The sequence below is a fragment of the Taudactylus pleione genome, unplaced genomic scaffold (genome assembly GCF_031769625.1).
Source record: "Taudactylus pleione unplaced genomic scaffold, aTauple2 ptg002411l, whole genome shotgun sequence".
Classification (NCBI taxonomy): Eukaryota; Metazoa; Chordata; class Amphibia; order Anura; family Myobatrachidae; genus Taudactylus; species Taudactylus pleione.
The window spans coordinates 135,074-160,173 of NW_028286796.1; the positions used below are offsets into that span (position 1 = coordinate 135,074).

At 44.9% G+C, this 25,100-nt stretch overlaps 1 protein-coding gene across 1 annotated transcript; it reads right to left on the reverse strand.

Moving 5' to 3' along the window:
* Positions 1 to 14,442: 14,442 nt before the first annotated feature.
* On the reverse strand, positions 14,443 to 23,933 carry LOC148431346 (ciliary microtubule-associated protein 2-like). The gene is made up of 6 exons (XM_088466080.1): positions 23,916 to 23,933; positions 16,087 to 16,174; positions 15,435 to 15,537; positions 15,235 to 15,357; positions 14,532 to 14,667; positions 14,443 to 14,465 (listed from the first exon to the last, which is right to left on the reverse strand). Exons 2-5 carry the CDS (start codon positions 16,167 to 16,169, stop codon positions 14,554 to 14,556), a joined length of 423 nt encoding a protein of 140 aa, XP_088322206.1. The 5' UTR covers positions 16,170 to 16,174; positions 23,916 to 23,933; the 3' UTR covers positions 14,443 to 14,465; positions 14,532 to 14,553.
* Between the last annotated feature and the right edge of the window lie 1,167 nt (positions 23,934 to 25,100).

Below are 25,100 nucleotides of genomic sequence, written 5' to 3' on the forward strand. Positions count from 1 at the left end.
CAAATTATGTCCTTAGGGTGGCCCTGTTCCATACTGGGGTATTCACTAGACCCATCCCCCATGTGAGCCAGCACAAACTACTAGTAGAAAGTGGGTATATTGCTGGTGCTGTGACAGCAGGTGTTTACTTGGTTCCATCAAAGACCACATCAAACTGTAAGTCCTTTTAACAGAATATTACAACTTTCGCACATTTAGTTATTAAAGATTCCACATATATCTCTCTTCTGTGCTCCTGTAACACTTTCATGGGTGCTCTGATGTCCTACAATATGACTTGCAGGATCACGCCACCTATATTAGAGCTTTAAATACTAGGGAAAAAAATACAAAAGAATTGAACAGAGGTACAGGAAAGTGAGAAAGATGTAATTATAAGGCAACCTTGTGGGAAGTAGCGTAAGCCTCCACAACTCTGTGTGTGAGATGTGATGGGTGTAGTGTATGCTATAGTAGATGACTTGGGGGGTGATGTATCAAACATTCTAAAGAGTGGATAAGTTGGGCTTAGCAACCACTCAGCTTCTACCTATCATTTTATAGAATATACTAGATAAATGCTACCTCGGAGCTGATTGGTTGCTATGGGCAACTTCACTTGTCCACTCTTTTTAGAGCAAAAGAGGCCCTCCAGCTGTTGTTAAACTACAAATCCCAGCATGCATTGTAACAGTTTTAGTAGGGCATGCTGGCATTTGTAGTTCTACAACAGCTGGGGGGCCACTTATTGCCCACCCCTACTTTAGAGGGTCTGATTCATTTCCCTCTAACAGTCATAAGTCCTCCTTTTTAATTAATTGTATATCAATTTATGTGGTATGAATATTTGCATTTCCTTACAGTGCATAATTGCAGGCTATACAAAGTTGGATGGAAGCGTAAATACAGCTAATTCAGACAATTCTTTTACCCCAAGTATAGGCTGGTGCACGTGTGAGCTGATGTTGATAAGTAATAAGCTACGCATATGGATAGTGGGCAGGGCAGAGCACAGATGCATACAGCTCTGCTTCCAGGCGAACATACGCATCCTTTTCCATGCACGTAAAGAGGGAGCATCTGCGGTAGAGTTGCGTTCAACTCTGCATTGACCCTGTAGTTTGTGTAGGAGAACTATCTCCTCTATAGACCATGGGGTACATTTAATAAGTGGTGGGTTTGGTTCTGGTTCTGGTTGCGATTGTGGTGGAAAATGAAGGGAAACAACAGATCTGGTATTCTGCCTTTTACAGATACATTTTTCACATAAAAAACACTCACATTTACAACAATAAAATATAGCCCTGCATAAAATCTTTGTTCTCTCCAACCATAGTAGTGCACATCTTCCTACCAGAGAGCAGGGTTATGTCCTGCACCACTAGGAGATTCCTCAGATTCGTTTCCTTTGTCATCCACATAAGTACAAGTAGTGAGATCTGCTTCTACTGTGCTGTCATTCATTTATACTTCAAGTTGGAGGCACTCATGTATATAAAGTGTGGTTTTAAAATTGGATCCTTCTAGTGTGTTAAAGCATAATACTGTGAGTTCTATTCGCTGAAAAACTTACTATGGCTTTCTTTTGTTTACCTCTTTTTCTTGTTTGTTGGGCTTTTAGTATATTATTATTTAATATATCATTAAAATTTGTATTGCAGTATATAATTAGTGGGTTACTTATGTACACCACCATAGTATAACTTCCTTTCTCATTTCATTGAACATGATCATGTTGTAGTTATTAGCGGTAGCACCCTATGAGTTGAATATAAATCTGTTATAGTGTCAATGGTGAAGTTATTTAATCGGAGGGGGATATCATTGCCAACAATTATTATTGAAAGATAACAGCAGTGACTACTCCCTCATAGGACTCTAATTCATTTACCCATCCATGCTGAATCCCTCAATTACACTGAAGGACAGTGTTATGAATTGAGCTGTTGGAAAACCTGGGAGTGCTTCATAAAATAACAAGAGGTAATAACTATTGAATATCTCCTGGAACATATAAGAAACAGACCACTATATATAACAATTATCCTGATGAAAATGAGTAACGTGTGCAATTAATAGCAATAGACAGATTTTTGCATTAAGATGTTAATGATTAATTCCCACAGTTCCTCTTAACACATAAAACATTAGATTATCCATCATTTCAAGTTCTCAGCCAAAATGATGTCCGGTAAGCCTCATCCTCTCTCTCATGTAGTAGTAGATTGTAGTAGAGGACCATTAGCCGGTGCTACTAATGGCTGAACAGGCAAAGTACTGTGTGATCTCTGGATCCGTTCCCTAGAACAACAAACAGTGGAATTAGAAAATATAATGGCCGTCAGAATGAGAATTCAAGTCCATCTTCTTGTAGGGCACAACTTACATGTTAAGAGGATGTATAAACAATACACTACTGAGGGGGACATTTCTGAGACTGATGCACAGATAACAGAACACAAAAGTTGCTGTAACTCAGCAACCAATCAGTTTTTCTAGTACAGTTTGAATAAATTAAAGGCAGCATCTAGAGCTCTTTAGCCTCAGTGAGCCCACTGGTTGCTAATCACATGTTAGTATATATTATACTAAGGATGTGGTTCCCAAACTGGGTTCTGTGGTACCTGGGGTGCAAATAAATTACTTGGGCCACCATATTTGTAGGCTGGGCCATGTGCTACCTGTTAGCCTTAGAACGTCAGAGTGCAGCCAATTACACAGGCTGCACTACTTGTGTGTGGCTGTGCTGTACAGCCCCATCTGTCTTCTCATTTCTCCTCCCTCCTTCTCTGTGCAGCAAAGTGAGAAGAGGTTAATGAGCACCAAATATTTGCTGCCAATACAACAAGGGTGAATGAGCGCTCTGCACAGATTCCTGTCCTGATGGGAGAATTCATTGTTGTCTCTTCTTCACCAGTCCAGCCCTGACTTTGGTCCACCCACCCAAGTTTGTCACATCCTCTGTGTGCATCTCTGCTCCCTGTCTGTGTCCCTATCTGTCCCTCTCTATCTCCAAAATGTAATATGTACCTGTTTCTCTGTCAATCCTTTGTGGGTATATCTCCCATTGTCCCTCATCCCAGCTATTCCCCCTATATTTTTTTGGGGGGAGATTCATTTAAGTATGAAGTTCCAACTGTGCACACAGCAGGTTATTACTGATGAAAAGTCTAGCTTACTCTTGCTTGCACCTCTATGGGGTGCAAGAAAAAACGTGTTAGGAATTCCCGTCATAGGACCCACATTGTATTAGTGCACAAGGTTCCAACAGAACCTCGAAGCTAATGGAGGAGTCTATTTACTAAGCTTTAGATGGAGATAAAGTGGACAAAGCTAAAGTACCAATCAACCAGCTCCTAGCTGTCATTTTTCAAACACAGCAGTTAGGAGCTGATTGGAATGCACTTGATCTTAGTAAATAGCTCCCCCCTGGCCTAGGGATGCTGTGAAAAAAATGCTGAGGACCTAAGGGGACCATGTACCAAACAAAGTTTGGGAACCACTGTACTAGGGTATGTTAACCATTGAATGCAAAAGAACCAAATTGTAACTCACTTGAAAGCTTTTTCTTTTTCCCGATCAGAGAAAGAGCGTGCGGTTTTTGAGAGAAATGCGGATCGGTAAGTTTTGCCACTTGTGGGTTTGTTGATATCGTATCGACCAACGCCGACTGGGTTCTGCAATGTGACAAGTACAGTAGATTAACTGAATGTGAGAAACAAGGGGACTGGATAATCCGGAGGTTCTAATACTCTGTCTAAGACATAAGCTTTCAATTTGAAGACAGTACTAATTCAGGGTCCATATTCATAAACGTGGCGAACAGAAGGAAAATGCTAAAAGTATTTGAAACTATTTTTATACTATAAAGCAAAAAAATAAAAAGCTTGCTGTAAATGTGAGTGCGAAATACCCATAGATCTCAGGGAGTTACTGTGTAAGTTTGTGCAGAGCAACCCAAAATCTTAGGAAGAGCTAACTTAGGCCGAGTCAGCACCAGTAATGCAGAAATAAAAAGAACATCTATATTCTATGCACAATAAACTTACATTACTTCCAAAGAGGACTCTGCATGACTTTCTGTCAAATCGCTTAGCAGAGGTCAGGAAGGGAACCGAGGACTGCCTCACAGAAGCGAACACTGATTTTACATCATAGGAACCAGGACCTGGGGAATGCTATCATGAAAAACAATAGATCAAGATGCAGTGACACACAGTATATTAGTATAACACAGGCATAACAGGCCGCACAGACACTTCCTGTAAGAACTCTTGCTGCGCGTACATAAACATTGCAGATGTTATTGCCTAGGTGTCATTAGTATTGATACTGGAAGCTAGTCACTAGGAGGACTGTCACAGATCACCCCACTAACCCTGTGCACTTTATTGCTCCCTCTAGGGACTGATTCTGAGCCAGACAAAGTGGCGTACGTGTTTGCGCTCTTCTGTCACAGTCTCACCTGTGACTTTATGCTAATTCTACAATAAGCACTTGGTGTACAGCCGTGCGCAGGAATGTGCAAGGACTGAGACAGCCACTTTGTGCATCTGTAGGTGCTACATTACTGCTTGGTGCGTCACTGCTAGGTGCAGATTCTCCGTCAGAGTGTGGCCTCCAATGCACGCAATTAAGCATCTGATTCCAAAACCCCTCCTGCGACACACCCGCAAAACTCCCATAACACACCCATAAGATGCATCTTCCTGTGTCAGAAGAGCCACCTCCCAGTTACCGTTCAGGAATGCCCAATACATTTCTGATTCCATGCAAAGGTATCATTGGGTCCTGCGACTTTGTACCCACATACTGTGGGACGCTCAAGCTGAAATTTAAACGCATGCAAAGTTGAAAAAACATTGACCAATGCGAGAATATCGGCATTGGAACATACTCATAATAGGGCTCAATGGGTACATTTACTCAAGTGAGTTTTTAGAAGTGGAGATGTTGCCCATAGCAACCAATCGGATTCTAACTATTAGATTCTAGTTAAATGTTAAGTAGAATCTGATTGGTTGCTATGGGCAACATATCCACCTCTAAAAATTCTCACTTTATTAAATATATCCCCTAGTGTCTTCATTTACCTTTATGTAGCATATGTGGTGTAGCACTTGCATGAAAGTACGTGATCACCAGCCAGCATCAGTGGGCTACTATAATTATATATGAGACGCAAGAGTGGGATGGCCAAGTATAAGCTTCCCCAATATATCATTTCTGCACGATTCATGCTGCCCAATAGACACCAGCACAGCAGTTCCAATGCCTTATTTAGCCCCTCAGTTCCTTCCATCTTTAACATACTGTATGTGCAGTCCTTTTAAATAACCAGCTCTGGAAAGCTGTGTTCTATATGTACAGTACATACATTTTGTATTAAGGAATGTATCAAATTCAGGATTCTGTTGGAGACTTGGATGGACCTTAACAGCAACTCAAACATTTGGGATTCATTTAGATCCATGGGATTCAGCCAACTAAACCCAAATTCTGAGCTTACAGGAATGTTAGTGCACAAAACACTTGTTACAGCCAGGAGTCAAAATACTATTTTATCATGCTAAGTCTTAATATGCAATTAAGTAATGGAAACATATTATATGGCCCATCCATAGTTGTGTACATTTGCATAAAGGGTGCATTTGTGTACATTCACACCCATCCAAGTTTCCATGGTAATACAGGCTAGATTTTGAAGCAGACATCCTGCAAATGGTTTGTACTGGATAATCAAATCCTGAATACTGACAAGTGGCCGGGGACAGTGGGCAAGCGAGCTGTAGAATATCCTGTCCGTTGGAGTTTTTGGAAAGCGATGAATTGTTCCAAACTTGCCATGTTTCTTTTTTTGATCATTTTCAAGATCTTCAATGAATGACTTTGCATCAAAGTATCCTAGCTCTGTCTGATAACATTCCTAGGGATATAATGAAACAGACATAAATACACACACAGAATAACCACCATATTCTGGCCACTTGTTTTTGCCTTTTTGGGAGAATGTAGGTGGGTTGAGTCTAGCACGTGATGTTCTGAAACTATATCATGTGCACTGTGAATATATTTCATACACTTCTATTAGCACATTCAGTCATATTTTTAACCTCCATCTGTATTGAATCAGGAATACTAGAAGCAGAATTTAGGGTTGGCCATCGACCATTGATGATTGGCAACCATCGATGGTCTGATGTCGATCATAACTAGTTTTACCGTCAATCGGAGGCCACCAATGGTGAACATCAATGGCAAAATCCAAATGGCTAATGCCGGCTGTGTTCAGCGCATGCGCAGAGTTAAACCATTGATGGCTCAATCATTGATGGTTTCTTACTGATGGTTTGAAACCATTAGCCATGGATAACAGAGCCGTTGTTGGTCGACCCTAGTAGAATTTTGTGCACATGATTGGCGTAGCAGCACTGATAGCAGAAAGGCCGAGTTTTGCATAAAAAAAAAAATCCTGTGGATATTCATGTCCCTGATGTCCACTCAAAGCACTAATCTTATAGGTAGGCATGGTATGTAAAACAGTATCTATGCTTATAAAGTAAATGCAAAAAAGATGAGGCAGTTTGTGTCCAGTTCTCCAAAGAACAGGAAACCCAATGTAAGGGCCGATGCAGATTTGAACGTAACTTTGTTTTGCAATTGGCTTCTGAGTGTTTTTGTGCTGTGTATGCTCCATAGCTGAGTCCTATGCAACTCAGTCGCATGACCGCTTCGCAGGCCTATCAACAGAATTGCGTGCTATGCAGAGTAGTGTGTACACAGCGATATGGCTGTTATCAGACTGGTGCATTCATAACAATGGTGTCTATGAAAGCGAGCAAATGCATAGGGACAGTGGGCTGAACAGATGGGACAGCACAGTTGGTATAGTGGTTAGCATTGCAGACTCACAGTTCCAAGATCAGGAGTTCAGTTCCTGACCAAGGCCTTCGGCTCTCCCAGTTTCCTCCCAGACTCCAAAAAACATAGCGTAGATTTACTGACTTCTGATAAAAAAAGGACCCTAGTGTGTATGTATGTTCATGGGATACGGACCATAGATTGTAAGAACCATTGGGGCAGTGAAGGACTGAATTGTTCTTTGTAAAGCGTAGCATTATATATTCTAAATGTAAATAAATAAATGCGTACAGCTCTGCAAACAGGTGATCAACCACATTAGTTTCCTGTGCGCACAGTAGCGTATAACTGCATCCAACTTACATTCAACCCCTCATCGGCCCCATAGTGTGAAACTTGTGAGATTATTATATATATATAAATAATATAAAATAAGAGATATGGTAAGAACTTACCTTTGATATCTCTATTTCTGCAAGGTCCATAGGGTTCCACAGGGATACCTTGGGTTATAGTCATGGCTTGGCCATCGGGCACCACACAGTTAACTTTGTGCTCCCAGTATGCACTGGGTTCCCCTCCCCCAGGCCAACGCACCTCAATTCAGTAATAAGCCAAGGCCATAGGAGGAGAGAAAAAGAGAGAAGGAAGTCTGGAATACACAAGAATCACATTCTCACAACAGGGAGACGGAAAATCGGTGACCAGAACCAGACCCATATGAAGCACAGGGCGACAGGGTGGGCTCCTTGTGGAACCCTATGGACCTTGCAGAAATAGTGATAACAAAGGTAAGTTCTTACAATCTCTCTTATTTTCTGCAGCAGGCTCCATAGGGTATCCACAGGGATACCTTGGGAGTTCCCAAAGCAGTATCCTCAACGGTGGGGGCGCTCCTGTGCAGAAAGGAGCTGCCCATGATGGACCCACAGACCTCGTAGAATGAGCAGTAACAGAGGGCGGAACAGGAATGCCCTCATGACTGTAAGCCTCAGAAATCGCCATGCGAATCCACCTGGCCAACGCTTGCTTGTTGGCCGGCCAACCCTTCTTATGGAAACCATAGAGGACGAACAAAGTGTCCGACTTCCTAAGGGAACTGGTACGGTAAAACCGTAGAGCTCGTACCACAAGGTCTTGTGAGTTAAAGGCCGGCACTACAATTTCCCCATTAATGTGGAAACTATAGACCACCTTAGGCAGGAACCCAAGGCAAGTCCGAAGCACTGCCCTGCTGCTGTGAAAAACCAGAAAGAGCCCCCAAATCTGACACCCTCCAGGCGGAAGCAATAGCCAGGAGAAACACAGTCTTAGCTGTGAGCCATTTGAGATCCACTGAGCCCAGTAGTTCAAATGGAGGTCAATTCCCAAGGAGCCACAGTAGGCACAAAGGGAGGCTGTATGCGAAGAGCACCCTGCATAAAAGGTGCGAACATCCGAGAGTGGAGCAATCCTCCACTGAAACCACACAGACAGTGCGGAAACATGTACTTTCAATGAGGCTAGACGAAGACCCTTATCTAATCCTGCCTGGAGAAAAGCCAGAACCCTGGATATCCGAAATACCTGGGAATCGTACCCCCTGGGGCGACACCATTCAAAGAAGGTATGCCATACCCTGTGGTAAATCCTGGCAGAAGCAGGTTTCCGAAGCATGGATGTCTCAAGACCCACGCCGTCAAAGACAGACGACTCAAATCCGTGTAAACACAAGGACCCTGAGACAACAGGTCCGGACGTTGAGGAAACAGCAACAGAGCGTCTATGGAGAGACTCTGAAGATCTGAGTACCAGTGACGTCCGACCACACTGGAGCCACCAGCAGGATCATGCCTCCCTCTTGCTTGAACTTCTTCAATACCCGAGGAAGAAGGGAGAAAGGAAGAAACAGGTACGCAAACTGGAAGGTCCACCGAACCGACAGAGCGTCTACCAGGAGAGCCTCTGCGTCTCTTGTTCTGGACCCGTACACTCTTAGCTTGCATTTGTATCTGGAGGCCATGAGATCTATCTCTGGAAAACCCCATTTGTCCACCAGGAGTTGGAAGACCTCCTGGTGAAGTGACCACTTCCCTGGATGTACATCGTGTCGACTGAGGAAGTCCGCTTCAGAGTTGAGTACTCCTGGAATGAACACTGCCGTATGGAATCTCATGCATGAACACCGCACATTATGCACAGTTAAGCTGCTAACATGACGCTCAGTAGCGAATGCACAATATCCTGCATGCGAACGCTGTTTATTAGCTGCATGCGTGCACATCTGCTCCAAATCAGATAAACCTAACTAGCGTCTTTACATCAAACCCCACATACTCACACATTACATATTCACATACAAGGTTCCAAAAGCTTTAAGGTATAAGATTCAAGTATGCACATTTACTATAATTGCTATGAAATAAAGATTATTTTGTAACTAAGGTTTTATATGTGATAAGTAAGCCATGTTTGGTATTGTACTGATGCATACTCTCTCAACAGTATTCCGGTAACATCGATGTAGAGATCGCAACAGGCATTCTCAACTTATGGACCGCAGAGACTTCAAGCAACAAAATGAACATTATATGACCAACCATTAGGATTTGCATGAGGTGGGAAACCAGAGACCACCAGTTGTTAGAGGCTGGACTGTGTATATTTGAACCAACCTGTTAAATGCCTTGTAACATATGCCCTCTCCTTTAGGACCAATGGTATTAGCAACAAACTTCTCTATTGTGTTGTCTATTTCTGGAGGGTATAAATATGTGTGCTCTGACCCTGGGTTTCGAGTCTTCGTGCTGAATGCTGATTGACGAGGGGTTTCTTGCTGATGCCTACATCTGGTCCAGAGCGCTGCGTATGTATAACTGTACTTGGGTCTGTATAATTCCTTTGCGCTAAATTTGTACTTATAACTAGCGTGTAACTGACGGTACTTTTGCTTGAATAATATTTTGTGCTTTGGAACCACAGGTTCTAGGTCTGGAGTCTTTATTTACTGTATAACTGCGTACGCAAAATAGCGTCGTCCTTAGAGGTTTATAGGCAGGATATCAGAAGGTATAGGCAGGGGTGTATAGAGGTTCAAAGGCAGAATCCTTAATCCGACCATGTGATCCATCCCATCTGAAGAGGATCAGCCTCTGTAGAGGTCTTGAACGAAACTGGGCATATTCCACCATGTCGAATGTCGACACCATGGAAATCAGTAATCTCAATGCCAAGTGAATGAACACCTGGCGACCCTGGAGACAGGAACGTAACCTGGTATGTAGGGCTGAGATCTTCTCCTCTGTAAAGAAGATTCTCTGCTGCTGAGAGTCCAACAGTGCTCCCAGATGCATCATCCTCTGAGATGGCATCAGTGAGGACTTTTTCCAATCGATCAGCCGTGAGTATGCAACACCGATATTGTCAGTTGCAGATGATTGCGAAGTACCTCCGGAGACCCTGCTAGGAAAAGCAGGTTGTCCATGAAAGGTAACAGGCGAACCCCCTGTAACCGCAGGCGAGCCGCCATGACCGCCATTACCTTGGTGAACACCTGCGGAGCCGCGGAAAGAACAAACGGCAGCGGTTGAAACTGGTAATGGTGATCCAATACAGCAAATCTGAGAAACCTCTGAGGAGCCGTAGCAATGGGGATATGCAGGTAGGCATCCTGAATATTCAGGGACACCATGAAATCCCCAGGTTCCATAGCTAATATAATGGAACGTCGAGTCTCCATACTGAATCGAGGGACCCTCAGAGACATGTTGAGAGCCTTGAAGTTGAGAATAGGACGGACAGAACCGTTCGGTTTTGGTACCAAAAAGAGATTGGAATAAGAACCCATCCCCCTGAGGGACGGGGGGACTGGAACTATGACCCCGTCTTGGAGCATAGAACTTACCACTTTCTGGATTTCCAGAGCCTTTGTGGAATGAAGGCCTACCTCCGGAGTGTAGGAAACAAAACTGATGGGGAGGCCTTCTGTTGAAGGAGAGGGCGTACCCGTGAGAAACCACTTCTCTGACCCAGGTGTCTGTGATAATCATCCACCAGTGCTGGGCAAACCAAAGAAGTCGGCCTCCCACCCTGGGGTTCCCCAAGGGGAGGCCCAACTCATGCTGAAAGTTTGCCCTAGGCTTGGTGACAAGGCGTCTAGCACTCCAAGGTCGCTTCTTGGACTAGGGTGTCTTCCTGGTGGTTCCTGATGGCCTGGGAAAAGACTGCACCTTCTGCTTACCTTGAGGACGATCGTCTTTTCAGCCTAAGTAGCAGTCCTAGACGGAGCCTGAGGCGATGGCAGACATGCAGACTTTGCAGCTGCCAATGTACTTACAATTTTATCCAGGTCTGGGCCGAAGAGGACCAGACCATTAAACGGCAAGCCTTCCAGGCCCTTCTTTGAATGCAGACGTGGAATCTAAGAACGTAACCACCACGATCGGCAAGCCGAAACTGCTGCTGCTGAAATCCTGGAAGTAAGCAGGCTAACATCCAACGCTGCTTCGCTAATATAAGTAGCAGAATCACGGATACTACCAGCACCGTCTGCTCCTCAGAAGCATCAGAGGAGAATGACGATTAAAAAGCATCAGCCCATTTTTCCATGGCCCAAGCCACCCAACAGACCGCCATGAGCAGTCTGGCGGATCCCCCGGCCAAAGAGTAAATGGATGTTAAGTAAATCTCTACCTTGCGGTCCGAAACGTCCTTAAATGAGGACATAGACGGCATGGGTAAGATTGCACTCTTAATCAGGCGTGTCACATGGGAATCCACCTGAGGAGGGGTGTCCCACTTAGTGAAGTAATCCTCTGCAAAGGGATAAGAATATGAGTCTCTTTTGGGGCTGAAACATTCTGCCTGGGAATTTCCACGCTTCCTCCATATGGTCCACCAGCTGACCAGAGAGGAAAAACTGACGCCTTACCTTTTAAAGTATGCGTAAGACGATGCAGTCTCAGGGAGACAGTCATCCTCCATAACCCTGCGGAAAGCTTTAATTAGCCCGGATACATAAATCCTGCACTTATACTCAACCGCTTAAGTGGGTCGTTCCGAGTCAGATTCCGGGAGCTCCCCTTCATCTGACATCATCATCGTCATAATGTGGTAACAGTGGCGCTACTAATGGTCTCTCAGCAGGCCGTAGAGCGGGCACCTGCAAAACGTCCGTTAAGTTCTGTACTGTGGCGGACCGAGGGCCTGATTCAGAGACGGATGCTCTGAAAGAGCGCTCGCTCTGGTTCAGGGCGTTTTTTTTTTTGTGCGGCCTCCAGGCAACTCGCATAGCTGTGGGTGACCACCCACAGCTATTGCGACCGGCCAGGCCATCGCGACCATCGGGGCTTGTGGTAGGGTCTTGTGGACGCAAGCCTCAGAGAGCTTCCGGCTCTAATAGAGCCGGAAGCTCTCCCACTGACATCACTGGTGATGTCAGTGGGGCCACCCACAAACGGCAGGCGTTCGCTTGGGAACGCCTCAGTTTGTGAAGCCACCCCCCCGCCACGCCTCCAAAATGGTGCGAGCTGTCGATCAAAATTGATAGCCGCCCCGTTTTGGTGCAAGACCCGGAGCAACGGAGCGCCCGTCGCTAGCCGGGTCTCACGCGTGCGCACGTCAGAGCCGGCGCTTGCCTGCACTAACAGCGCTATCATCAACCACTCAGATGCTAAGTCTGAAGTGGGAATAGCGCTACCTGACCAAACATTAAGCTGTAGGAGAGGTAGGATGGTGGGGGACCCAGGCTCCACATTCCTACTCAGCGTTGCTGTGCATCCAAGATGGCCACCGTGCGTTCTGTAGGCGGAGCCGTGGGGAAGGATCCCAAGCACCAGCGCGCCAAGCCTCAGTAGAAAGGCAGCTGGTGCAGTGAGAGAGGGGTCTTTCCCATAGTCTAAAACCGGAAAAGCACCCTCTCTGGCAGGCCATTAACCCTCAGGATGCTGGAGCGCTTCCTTAATGCTCCAGCCCCATATCCCTGGTGGTCTAGTGGTAGCGCAGGATGAGTACCTGGCTCCACTAACTGCACCCCTCAGGTAGCCCCCAGCCCTGAGGACACTGGACTGTGCCACAGTGGGCTCCGTCCGCAGACGCCCCCTGTGCTTACCTTGTTGCTCCCTGTGCACCTGACCACAGTCCTGCTAGCTGGGACCCCCAGAAAAGCCTGCCGAGTTCCCTGGTTCAGTACCGGTGGCTCAGCGCCAGCAGGGGTGTAGGTGGGGGTAGTGGGGGCTTCCGCTGGACTGTCCCCACTAGCCGCACTTGCAGTCTTCTTAACTTCGGGGCTGTTTTTGCCAGCAGCCCCCATGCAGTGACCCGACTATGGCCGGGTACCAACTGAAACTGAGGTGCCTTGGCCTGGGGGCGGGGTTATAGGAGGGGGGCCCAGTGCATGCTGGGAGCACAAAGTTAACTGTGTGGTGCCCGATGGCCAAGCCAGGACTATAACCCAAGGTAACCCTGTGGATACCCTATGGAGCCTGCTGCATAAATATATTTTAAATAAACAAATTCAAATGTTTTCTGTATTAGTTCCCTAATCGTAAACAATTATAGACATTCCACCCATAACTGCACCAAGTGGGACAATAATAACACCAATTTGACCTACAATGTTACAAGTTTCTCCAGATAAAGTTGGCCAAATCTGGCAATTTCCACATACAATTTATTCATTTACCACCCCTGCAGTGTCTTTGATCAAGAGGTCATAAAATCTTGTGGGTGGCTGTATTTTATTGTACTGTATTGTATTGTATAGGGTGCAGTTATTCAACCTCACCTCCTGATGGTCAGATCTGCCTTATTCAGAGATGTACGCAAACCCAATGGTGTGAGATCTGTGCATGTGCAGATCTCGTTCTGAGAGATCGCTAGCAGTGCCCCCTAAGCCACAACATGAATGACAAGCTGCGGCAGTTTGGGGACTGGGTGGTCTTGAAAACAGATGTGTCGGCCCCGTTTTTGAGGCACGCCGTGGCCAGTGTCTGCGTCTTGCAACACAGGGTTACTCAGATGGCAGATGTTCCCACAGAGTGAGCCGATGCTGCACCCCTCGGATCTGCAATGCATACAGTAGGCGTCATTTTAAACTAGACGCCACCTGTGGCATAAGCATATTATTGCACAGCCGCTGCATGCAGAGTCGCAGTCTGTGCATTATCACCCATCTCTGATCAGGCCCAGAGTCTTCTGGATTTCCAAGTTGGCCACAGAACAGAGAAGATTGCTTTTTCTTATTTTTTTAAACAAGGGAATATTGTGATCATTACATGGTAGCCATAAATCACAAACAATACTTAAAGAGAAGTATACCATTTATATAATAATTGAAAATAAAAAAGTACAGGCATATACTATTGTATACCTCCTGTACCGTTCGTCATATACTGGTTCCCTAATTTCTTATATTCAGTTTTATACATGTACATACTATATGTGGTCAGCATCTTCCATTCAATGACCTCTAATGGAAGCGTTCCACTTTGTAGCATACTTACAGGTGTAGCAAAGTGTCCGTACAGGATGTGCTGTGATCTTGGCCCGGTGAATAGGTCATAAGGTCCTCTTTTACCCACAACGTGCTTCAAGGTTTCATCTATGGAGCATTTTAGGTTGTAGGTTCCTGGTCCCGGCACACATTCCTGAAATATGAGCAGTGCATTAGGAAAGCAATGACACACGGCCCCTCTCATCCCATAATCACTTACATTGCTGCTTGCTGAGCCACATTTAGTCGTTTCGCTGTCCATTATACCCTTGGAGCTGGCAGACTCTGAAGCCCTCTCTTCTATGAGTGTGTGGATTCCCTGCTTTGCCGTAAGTTCCAGGTCCTGGGGTACAATTCTGTGTGGAGGACAGAAACAGGAATCATGAACAAAATAGATCACATAGCAAACATTCATCTGCATGTGACATCATTCACACACTGCCAGGAAGGGGGTACAGAACTGATTCAGGTGTCTATTTATTAAGATGAGAAAAGTCCTTTCTCTGGTGTTTTCACCAAAGGGCTTTTCTGTGCTTTTATTACATTATTAACAGATTAGCACCAGTGAAATCAGTTTGTGAGGCTTACCCCCGCCCCTATAAATCTCTATGGAGATGGCAGCTTACTGTAATTTATTCAGATTGCGTTACACTGTACCCGACAACGGGGACATGCAAAAATGGAAATACTTTGCTTCGCCAGCGTCGGGTCAAGCTACCGTGTAAAACAGAGGGGGCGCTGCCAGGGCATGCTTATATTACTGTGACCGTTCGCCGGCAGCACTAGGCTGGGAATTGGTTAATCGGTCCCATAAATGCACAGTGTGTACCTAGAACTAGCCTACAGTTTGGCTGACCCACAATGTGTAGAGGATCATTGTGCATATTCCTAGAACTCCTCTATCACTGTTTAACATGCTCTACCTTTAATTCGTCCTTGAATCGCACATCTTTAGTGTTACACAGTCCTCGCACGCTGGCAGGTTTCTTTTCCATTAGCTCCAGAAATGACTTTATGTTGTATCGACCCGGCCCCATGTTTTGCTTCTAAAGTAATCAAGCATACAAACGTTTCAGAAAATTGATTCATGTTTCCCAGAGTGTAAATTACAGCTTCACCTCACCAGCAAACGGTTCCTCTCCCATGTTTCCTTGTACAGGACATGTGGCATCACAGTCAGCCGTTCTGTTTCTTCTGCTTTTCCATCCAGGCGTAGATGCAACTCGCTCCAGAACGAAAGGATTATAGGGATTATAGGTTCCAGGCCCTAAACGTCTTGCCTGGATTAAATCACAGTCTTTTTACAGATACAATTTATGTCCAACATTCACATTCTTACTTAAAAATAAGAAAAAACGTGAAAAATGTTTTCTTTCTCAAGAAAAACATATAGAGAAAACCAGTCTTACCCTATAAAATACAGCCCTGCAATCAACAGAGGCTTAGGTAGATGAGGGACAGAGGGGGTAAGTGGTGTCCTGTGACCTCTAAAAGGACATTATTGTTATTCGGATGTAGCCTTGAACTGTACATCTTTCATAAACTTTCTTGAATCTAAAATCAACTTCATCAACTAGATCTTATTTAATAACATGGTGCAATGAGCATGAACTGTTTCAATCCACAGCAACCAACCAGATATCACTTTACAGGACTCTAGAGACACAAATTAATTTATGTAGTTGCCATTGGCTACTGCATGTTCCCCTCCTAATATTTTATGAAATATGTTCTTTAGAGTTTCTTAGCCAGTGGTGTATCATATATGTACTCACTGTCTCTGAAGTTGCCCTCTTGCAGTAAGGTACTTGTGTGTAGGAACCAGGTTTCTTAAATTCAGGATAAACCGCAGATACATCAAATCTATGGGATAAGATAGAAAATCTAAATGTAACTATTTATGTAAAAAAATGTATTTGTTGTTCACTCATTGGTTCGTGGCTAAAAAGTGTGTAAACATTAAAGAACAGTGGGGCCTGATTCACTACGGATAACTATTGCAATCGCGGCTGCGATTACGCACACAGGTGTGCTGAAACAATATGCTAATGAATGCTATCGCAATGCCGTCGCACAGCCAACATAAAGACGCCCACTACCGCTATGTCACATCCGTAATACCTTGCAGTGCTGTGTATACATCGGGAACATCGAGTAACATCGGCCCCTCACGCACAATTACAGCAGGTATGACCTTACTCATAAATTGCTCGTTGCACGCAGTGAGTACTCAAGCTGTGTATGCCGTCGCAGTGGACAATTTATGCACGTCCATGCAACGGCGTTCAAACGGACAGGCACGCCAACGTTTCTCCAGCCACTCCTCCATCACCACCCCCAAACACCCTCCTGTCCTTCAGTCTGTGATGGCTTTGTATCGATCGCAATGCTAACTCACGTACGCGCACTGCAATGCATACGAAGTACGTACCATCGGCCGATTTGCGATCCGTAATGAATCAGGCCCAGTGACCGCAAGCCATGACTGATTCTACATAAGTAACTAATTGCTTCCTGACCATATGATAGAGGTTCCCAAACTCCGCCATACAGTCCATGTTTTAAGGATATCCATGCTTGAGCACAGGTGATCTACCGTATATACTCGAGTATAAGCCGAGTTTTTCAGCACAAAAAATGTGCTGAAAAAGTACCCCCTCGGCTTATACCAGAGTCAAGTGTAGCGCTGACCGGATGGAGTTCGGTCAGCGCTACACACTGCCAAACACACAGCCGCCGGAGCCGGCTGCTGCGTGTTTGGTGTAATCAGCAGCGGCTGAGAGTCTGTCAGACTCTCAGCGGCTGCTGCTGCTCCCACTGCGGGAGCCATCTTCCGGCTCCCGCAGGACTGTATAAATCACCGGGACTCTTGGAAATGGTTGCACCAGTTGTTTAGCAGATTAGAACTTAGATGCTGATTAAGTACCGCCGTGTGTAAAGTGGAATCCAGTTCCGACTTATATATTAAAGTAGGGTCATATGTTAATTTTTCATATACTGCAGTGTCCAAAAGTTGATTATCTAATTCCTGTTTGTACTGGAGAATATTTTGAATATTCAGGATTGAGGATGTTCATGGACACCATTGTTAATACACCGCTATTTAAGGTAAGCTTCCTTATTTGTCACACTTTTGCACCCTGATGACAAGACCGCCCAGGTCTTGAAACGTTGGCGAATAAAGTCACTTTTCTTCATTTATAAAGACCGTGGAGTGCCGCCTGTAGCTGTTTTCTGACAGACATCGCATTTTTACATACATACACATATATATATATATATATATATATATATATATATATATATATATACACACACACTGTACAAAAAAAATAGGCAGCACTCGGAGACTGGATAAGACTCGTGAAACCCTCAGCCGAGGGACTTTTAATCAATCATAGGTCGACGTTTCGGGGTCTTGCACCCCTTCCTCAGGACAGCAGAATAACACAATTCAAACAAACAGACATATTTATATCATAACTACTCACCACTAAACAGGCGCCATGCACACCTGAGCTCCGTCCAGCAGCCGCACTTCCGGTCGCGGCAAGTCCGCAAAAACCGGAAGTGACAATTAGATATCAGGTCTAAAAAATTTGAGAGGAGAGGGTATCCGGTGGAAGAATTGATTAAGGCTAGACAAAAAGCATTGTCTGAGTAGGGAAGAGTTATTGAGAATTGATCCTAAGGACAAAAAGCTAAATCAGCTACCATGGGTCCATGAATACGATGTTAAGAGCAAATATACCAACAAAAGAGCTAAGAAGTTATGGCCCATTATTACATCTGATCCAGAGCTAAAGTGTTTGCACAATACTAAACTATTACCTAGCTATACCAGAGGGAGAAATATCAAAGATCTGGTGGTTAAAACTGATGTGACAAATTTTTTAAAACCTATGCCTAAGCCCAATTTCTTGACACGTAAAGATGGATGTTTTAAGTGCCTAGGGTGCACGACGTGTTCATATCTTGAGACCGGGGATACCATACTCCATCCATACTCGGGGAAAAGATATAAAATTAAGTGGCCTTTGACATGTACCTCTAGATTCATCATCTATGTTATTATATGCCCATGTGGCCTATATTACATAGGCAAAACTGAATGCCAATTTAAAATCAGAATGGCTCAACATAGATCGGCAATTAGAACAGCTATCTCCACTAATGGTAGTGAACAACCGGTAGCACGCCACTTTGCGCATAACAAACACAGTATAGCGACCCTCAGATATAAGATTATTGACCATGTACCCTTGTCACTAAGGGGTGGTGATAGAGGAAGGAAACTCCTGCAATTGGAGACACAGTGGATCTGTAGATTGGATACTCTTTTTCCTCGAGGGTTAAATGACTCTTTGGGTCTTATTAATTTCTTATAAATTTGTGTAATTTTGGATGGCTTTATATGCCAATGTTGTGGATCTTCTATGACATGAATATGTTCATTAAGGATTGTATATGCATTTAAATTTGGTAGTAGTGGTGTTTTTTTGCCCACTAGATGGCTCCATTTCTCCATTATGTAGTATTGATTTTTTACTTGTCATATTGATGACAATAAGAGGCAATGTCATTAGTGGCAAAATGTTTTTTATAGTGTTACTAATGCATTTTTTATCTTTAGTTATATGTCCACGTTAGAATATGTGTATTTTATTTGAGTATTTATATGTATGTGTATTCACTTTACACTTTTTGTAAGTATCACTTTTTATACACAACAAAGTTTGTATAATCCTTTCTGTGCATGATATTTGTACGCAGATCTTATGTTTTTTACACAGTGTACATGTGCTGAGATATATACACTTTATGGATCTATTGCATTATGATAATGACTAAGTTTGTTCACGATCGCACTGTGTATGTTATTGCAGGTTGCCATGGCGCTGGGTCCCGCCCGGGTGACGTCACTTCCGGTTTTTGCGGACTTGCCGCGACCGGAAGTGCGGCTGCTGGACGGAGCTCAGGTGTGCATGGCGCCTGTTTAGTGGTGAGTAGTTATGATATAAATATGTCTGTTTGTTTGTATTGTGTTATTCTGCTGTCCTGAGGAAGGGGTGCAAGACTCCGAAAGGTCGACCTATGATTGATTAAAAGTCCCTCGGCTGAGGGTTTCACGAGTCTTATCCAGTCTCCGAGTGCTGCCTATTTTTTTGTACAGTGTGTATTGGGGGTGCTGTCCTCCTAATAAGGAAGGCACCGGAGCAAGGTGTGGGCTGTTTGTCCAAGTTACACTGCGTGAAGGAGTGCCGGAGTTGTTGCTTATATATATCTATACACACACACACACACGTATAATACGAGGGCAAATAGCACCCTGCCCTCCAGGAGGGCAAAAAGCGCCCTGCCCTCACAGCCTGCGGGTGCCGTCTTCACCCGTGGGACGCAGTGTCCCGCAGGGGGAGAAATGTGCGGTGACCCAGTCACCGCCGGAGAATAGACGCCGGGTAGCATCTATTCTCCCTCTCTGCAGCGCTTGGGGGCTGCCCGGCGTGTCCGTAAGTGCCGGGCACGCCCCCAAGTATGACGAAAAGGGGACGCGTCTTATACACACACCCCCTTTTTGGGCGCGCGCACAACGTTGCCCTCTCTAGCTCCGGCACCCTGCCTGCCGCCGGAGCTAGAGTGAACACTAGGACACTAATATATATATATATATATATACACACCCACACAGGACACTATAGAATTATATATATTTCTGCTGGTGCCTACCTGGTGCTGCAGTACTGTACAATAATATTGGGCAGTTTGCTGCTGGGCGCTGGCAGCCTGGCTCAGTGCTGCATTACATCTGCTGCCTGGTCTGAAGTCTGAGGCTGACGGCGCAGGGGCTAGAGACAGAGCAAAGGCTCCGTCAGCCATTTTTTTTTTTTAACTCCATCAAGCATCCAGCTGCCTGATCGCATTGAGGGGGATCGCGGGCTGAGTGTGAACTGACCTGGCGTCCCGGCAGCCCAATCCACCCCCATCCACCCCCGGAATCAGTCCAGGAGGGGCGCATACATAGCACCAGGACTCAGGGAACATTGAAGACTGGAGGCGGAGCTGCAGACTGGGCCGGCCAATGACATCGCCGGCACAGGACCCAGGCAGCTGCCGCAGCCTCTAGCATTGTGAGCCATATTCAAGTAGAGGTGTAGTTTTCACCTGTCCGACTGTTCGCTTCATTCGCCTGTTTCAGAGGCGAATTTATTCCATGCTCGTCCCCGCTTTTCGCCTAATTCAATTGCAAGACAGGCGAAAACGGAAATAGGCGACTGCGGAACAGGCGAAAAATACTGAAAGAATTGGGGAAATGAGTCTGTACCCCAGAAAAAGATATATTAACCTAGGGAATCAATATAAATGTGTACTAATAGCCCTAATAAGACTATTTTGGGTACTTAAGTTGTGTAAATTGCTTGCTATTAGCGTCTTTGTAAAAGTGGTGAAGAATGGCATAAAGCTGTATTTTTTGGTGAAATTAAGTAAACCAGTCAAATTTGGGGTGCTTGAAAAGGGTGCTAGCATGTTTTTATGTCTCTAAAGTGAACTTTTAAAAAACGTGAAAAATCCACCTGCTGCATGCACCTGCAATCCCAAAAACCCCTGACCCATACTTGGGGACCCCCAAGAAGTCTATTTCGATACTTTTAATGTTTATCCCCCCACTTTTTAAATTCTCACCCCAAAAATGACATGTCTTTTTTGGGGTGTTCTTAGGTTTTTGTTTCTGTTTTTTTTGCAGATTTGTCCTTTGGTGGGCTGTCCCAAGGGGTCAGAGTTTTTTCACCACGTTTACACCCCAAAATAAAGATTTTGCATTTCTTTTCACCAGCTATTGATTGGAGAATCATTTTTGGAGAATTGTTTCCACTTAGGCGAAATTGTCCTGGAATTGAATTTGGCGAATTTTTTTTTAGGCAAATTTTTCACAAAAAAACAAGTGAATATGGCTTTTCGCCTCTAATTGAATTCCCCTCTATGTGTGTCTGTTTAGTTTGTCTTCTCCGCGGTTGGGTGGGAGGGAGCGGGTGTAATGGGCGCCGCCACTGGGATTCACCGGGTCTCAGCCTGCAATAGTGGCTTCTAAGAGAGGGAAGGCAATGCCCTCTCTCCAAGACAGCCTCAGCGGGCCGCCCATCAGGTCCCGACGCTCTTAGGCAGCTGCCTAAAGCTGCCTAATGGAAGCGCCGGCCCTGGAAGTGTCAGCTTATAAAACCTGCCACTACGTAAATAAAGCCCCTATAGTGCGAAGTTAGACTTCAGCTGGAGACTATGGTGTATCCCTTCATGAGTGTTGGTGCAGTATTATATACATCAATTACCAGACCATATTTCAGTTTTTCGGTTATTCCAAAAATATATATTTTTTAAAATGCTTTTTGTGCCCTGTTGTATGACACCTGACAGGAAGATCTCAACAGAAGGACAGCACTAGAGCATTTCATGGTAAAAAAATATTTTTCTAAGTTGGTTTAATTTCACTTTATTTTTCTATAAACATTTAGTTCTAATTTTAAGTTGCATAACATATCTGCAACTGCACGTTTAAATGTATTAACATGGGTGGGAGCTTTCATACTGCTAATCCTGCCACTAGCTAAAATACACTATAGGATTTGACGGCAGATAGGAACCACTTGGCCCATCTAGTCTGCCCATTTTATTTTGGTAAAAGAACCGTATATGATGCTTTAGAAACATAGACTCTAGGGAAATAGTGCACATTTATCAACAACATAAAAAATTATATTTCCATTTAAAATTCGATTCGCTGTTTACCAAACATGAAACTGGCATTTCACCTAAAAATTTTCAAAGTGTCTTTTCAAGGTCATCAAGGCAAATTTACATCATTATTGGTAGAGTTCAGTATAAATGGACTTTGTCATTGTGTAATGTCAAAATGCCAAACTATTGGAACAGTGTGGAGGGTCAAAGAGCCTGATTCATTACGGATTGCACAGCGAAAATATGCTAATGTTTGCAATCTCAGTGCCATCGCAGCCTAAAATAAGGATGACCACTTCTCCTTACTCACATCCATAATACTTTGCAAATCTGCATAATCATCGGTAGCAACGAGTACCATCAGACCCTCACGCACACTTGCACAAGGTCAGAATTTGCTAACCTCATCGCACGCAGTGAGATCCCAAGCTGCATATGCCATCGAAGTGGCATTTATGCACGCCACTGTAATGGCGTTCAAATGCACTGGCATGTCTGAGTTTTGCCGACCACCCCCCCAATCACCACTCCCAAACACTCACTCTGTTATAGGCCTGTGTAGTCACTGCGATCGCAGTCCGATCGCAGTGACATTTGCGCACTGCAATGCAAACGCAACAATCGGCCGTCTTCGTGCATAATCGCAGTTGCGATCAGTAACGAATCAGGCCCAAAGTGCAAATAGGGGTGTGTTTACTTAATACAGAGTATTATCCTTTATTTCTTGCGCTGCTTATACATGAATGACTTACACCAATATTGTACCGTGTAAACCTTTTTTTTATCAGGAGACATCTGGGCATTATAGAACAGTTCTCTACTTGAAAGCAACTTCTATTACTATAATTGATGCTGCTATTATTCTGGTGCCATTTCAATTATAATCTATGTGATTCCCACTGTTGTCACATTCTCATTATTGCATATATTTTGCCACATTTTGGACTCAATTACTAAACATTATTTGTCCATATTATCTATTGTAGGCATTATTATTCTTTATAAATGATTGTCTATCTCCCCTTTAAAATACCTTGGGCTCATTTCAGCCATCTACTTAACGCAGGGGTGTATCTAGGGGTCCGAGCACCCCTGGCAAAGTAAAGGACCTGCGCCCCCCCTCCCGCTCCCCTCCTTTTTATAGGAATAATTATACTTTCTAATTATAACTTAAATATTTGCAAATAAAAACAAAATTAATCAGTTTTAAAAGAACTAAAAAACTCTTTATGAAGCTATCTGGGGCTGCTATGAATAACAGGCACACAGGAAATTAACTACTGCACAAACTTCTTACCCCGTTACCCTCCTGCTCATCCCCCTTACTACACTATGGGTGGTATTCAATTGTTATAGTGCTCCCAATCTCCCGTCTAAAGTGACAGGAGATCGCAGGGCGCTTTTCAATTGTTGCAGTTTTTCGCGCTGATCGCGCCCAAAGTGTTCAGGTTTAGCCGTGTAAAGCAGCTTCCCCCGACCAAAGTGCTGGGCGCGACCGCAAAAAGTGATGTTTGGGTGCCAAAACAGGTCACTTCGCACATTTCAGCTCGCAACCCGCTGGGGCTGCGAGGGGCGTAACAATTGAATACCGCCCTATAAGGACAAAGCTATCAGGGGCTACCCACTCCACTTACTTGGGTTGCAGATTGCTGGCAGGTCTCTGGTGGGCTGGAAGACTGCTGGGCCCTGTCACTGGTAAGCGGGCTGCTGGGCTCCCTGGCTGGTGCTGGCTGCTGGGCTCCCTGGCTGGCAGGTTGCTTGTCTAACCAGATGCAGCATGCAGACTCAGCATAGGGAAGTAGAATCCATGTGCAGGTGGAACGCATAATTCCTTTCTACTTCCCTTCCTGTGTACACACAGCACAAGTCCACTCACCACTATACAGGCAATCATTTGTCCAGTAGCCTGTCATTTAAAGTTTGTCCCACCCCCACCATTGGACCTTATCCAATCAGCGTGGGGTGTAGTGGACGGGTGACAGAGAGGACAGAGACAGAGACAACTTCAAGTACTGTATGTAATTTATGTGTTTAACACTTTGCTGCCAGCCAATTTTATGCGTTGGGGAGGAGGATTTGTGCTATAGAAGCTGCTGCCTGTGACTAAGAGCAGACGCTGCCTCTTGCCTGTCTGCTCTAAATCAGTGATCCCCGCAGCAGCAGTACACACACGATACACAGAGCAGTCAGGGAGGAGGGAGGACGGGCTTAGGCTGCTCAGCTCCAGGACAGCGTGTCCTGTCATGCTGCAGCTACATTGTTTCACATACATGATAGAAGAACTAACCAGCCAGCTGCTGTGTGTGTGTGATAGCGCTGGATGTAGATACGCCCCTGACTTAACGATACATTAAAGAAAGTTAGGCTGTAACATTATAGACCTTCTCATACACCAAGGTGTGCTGTTATGTCTCTGTTTGCTTTAGTTTCCCACTGTCCCAAAAGCATTATATTCCCGCAGCCTGTGCGTCCTGGGCTGGACATTTGTACCTGGCCTCCTGGCTGCCGAAGGGAGCTCCACTAAACTTCTTCTTCTCCGCCATACCTGCGCCTGGTCACCATAACAACGGAGACGCCTGTCTCCTTCCCTGCTACTACCGCATCACGTGATGACACTCACTAGCCAATCAGAGCACTGGCACAGTGGTGTGACGTCAGATGCCATGCAGCGTCCTATGTGTGTTAGCGCCTGTCTCCTCATAACCTGCAGATGATGTCTCCTCCTGCCCTGGCTAGTGGCTACCTGTCAGTGCATTTTACTGTGATTGCTCTACAGAGAATATGAACTGCTTTATGTACCTTCCCACAAATACTGAGCCGGCCCTAGGCATACTAAGCAAATGCCTAGGGCGACTGAAACGCCTTGGGGCGGGGAGGCATTCCAGGGCTCTGATGCTGCCCCCACACCCTTCGCGACGCTGCCTCACCCCCTCCCCTCCCGTTGCAGCTCCGATCGGGCACTACAGTACGGTAGTCAGCCAGTCAGGTGACTGACTGTGAGCCAGGTCAGAAGAATGAGCGTCTGCATAGAAGCTCATTCTGGCTATTGGCTGCAGTAGGA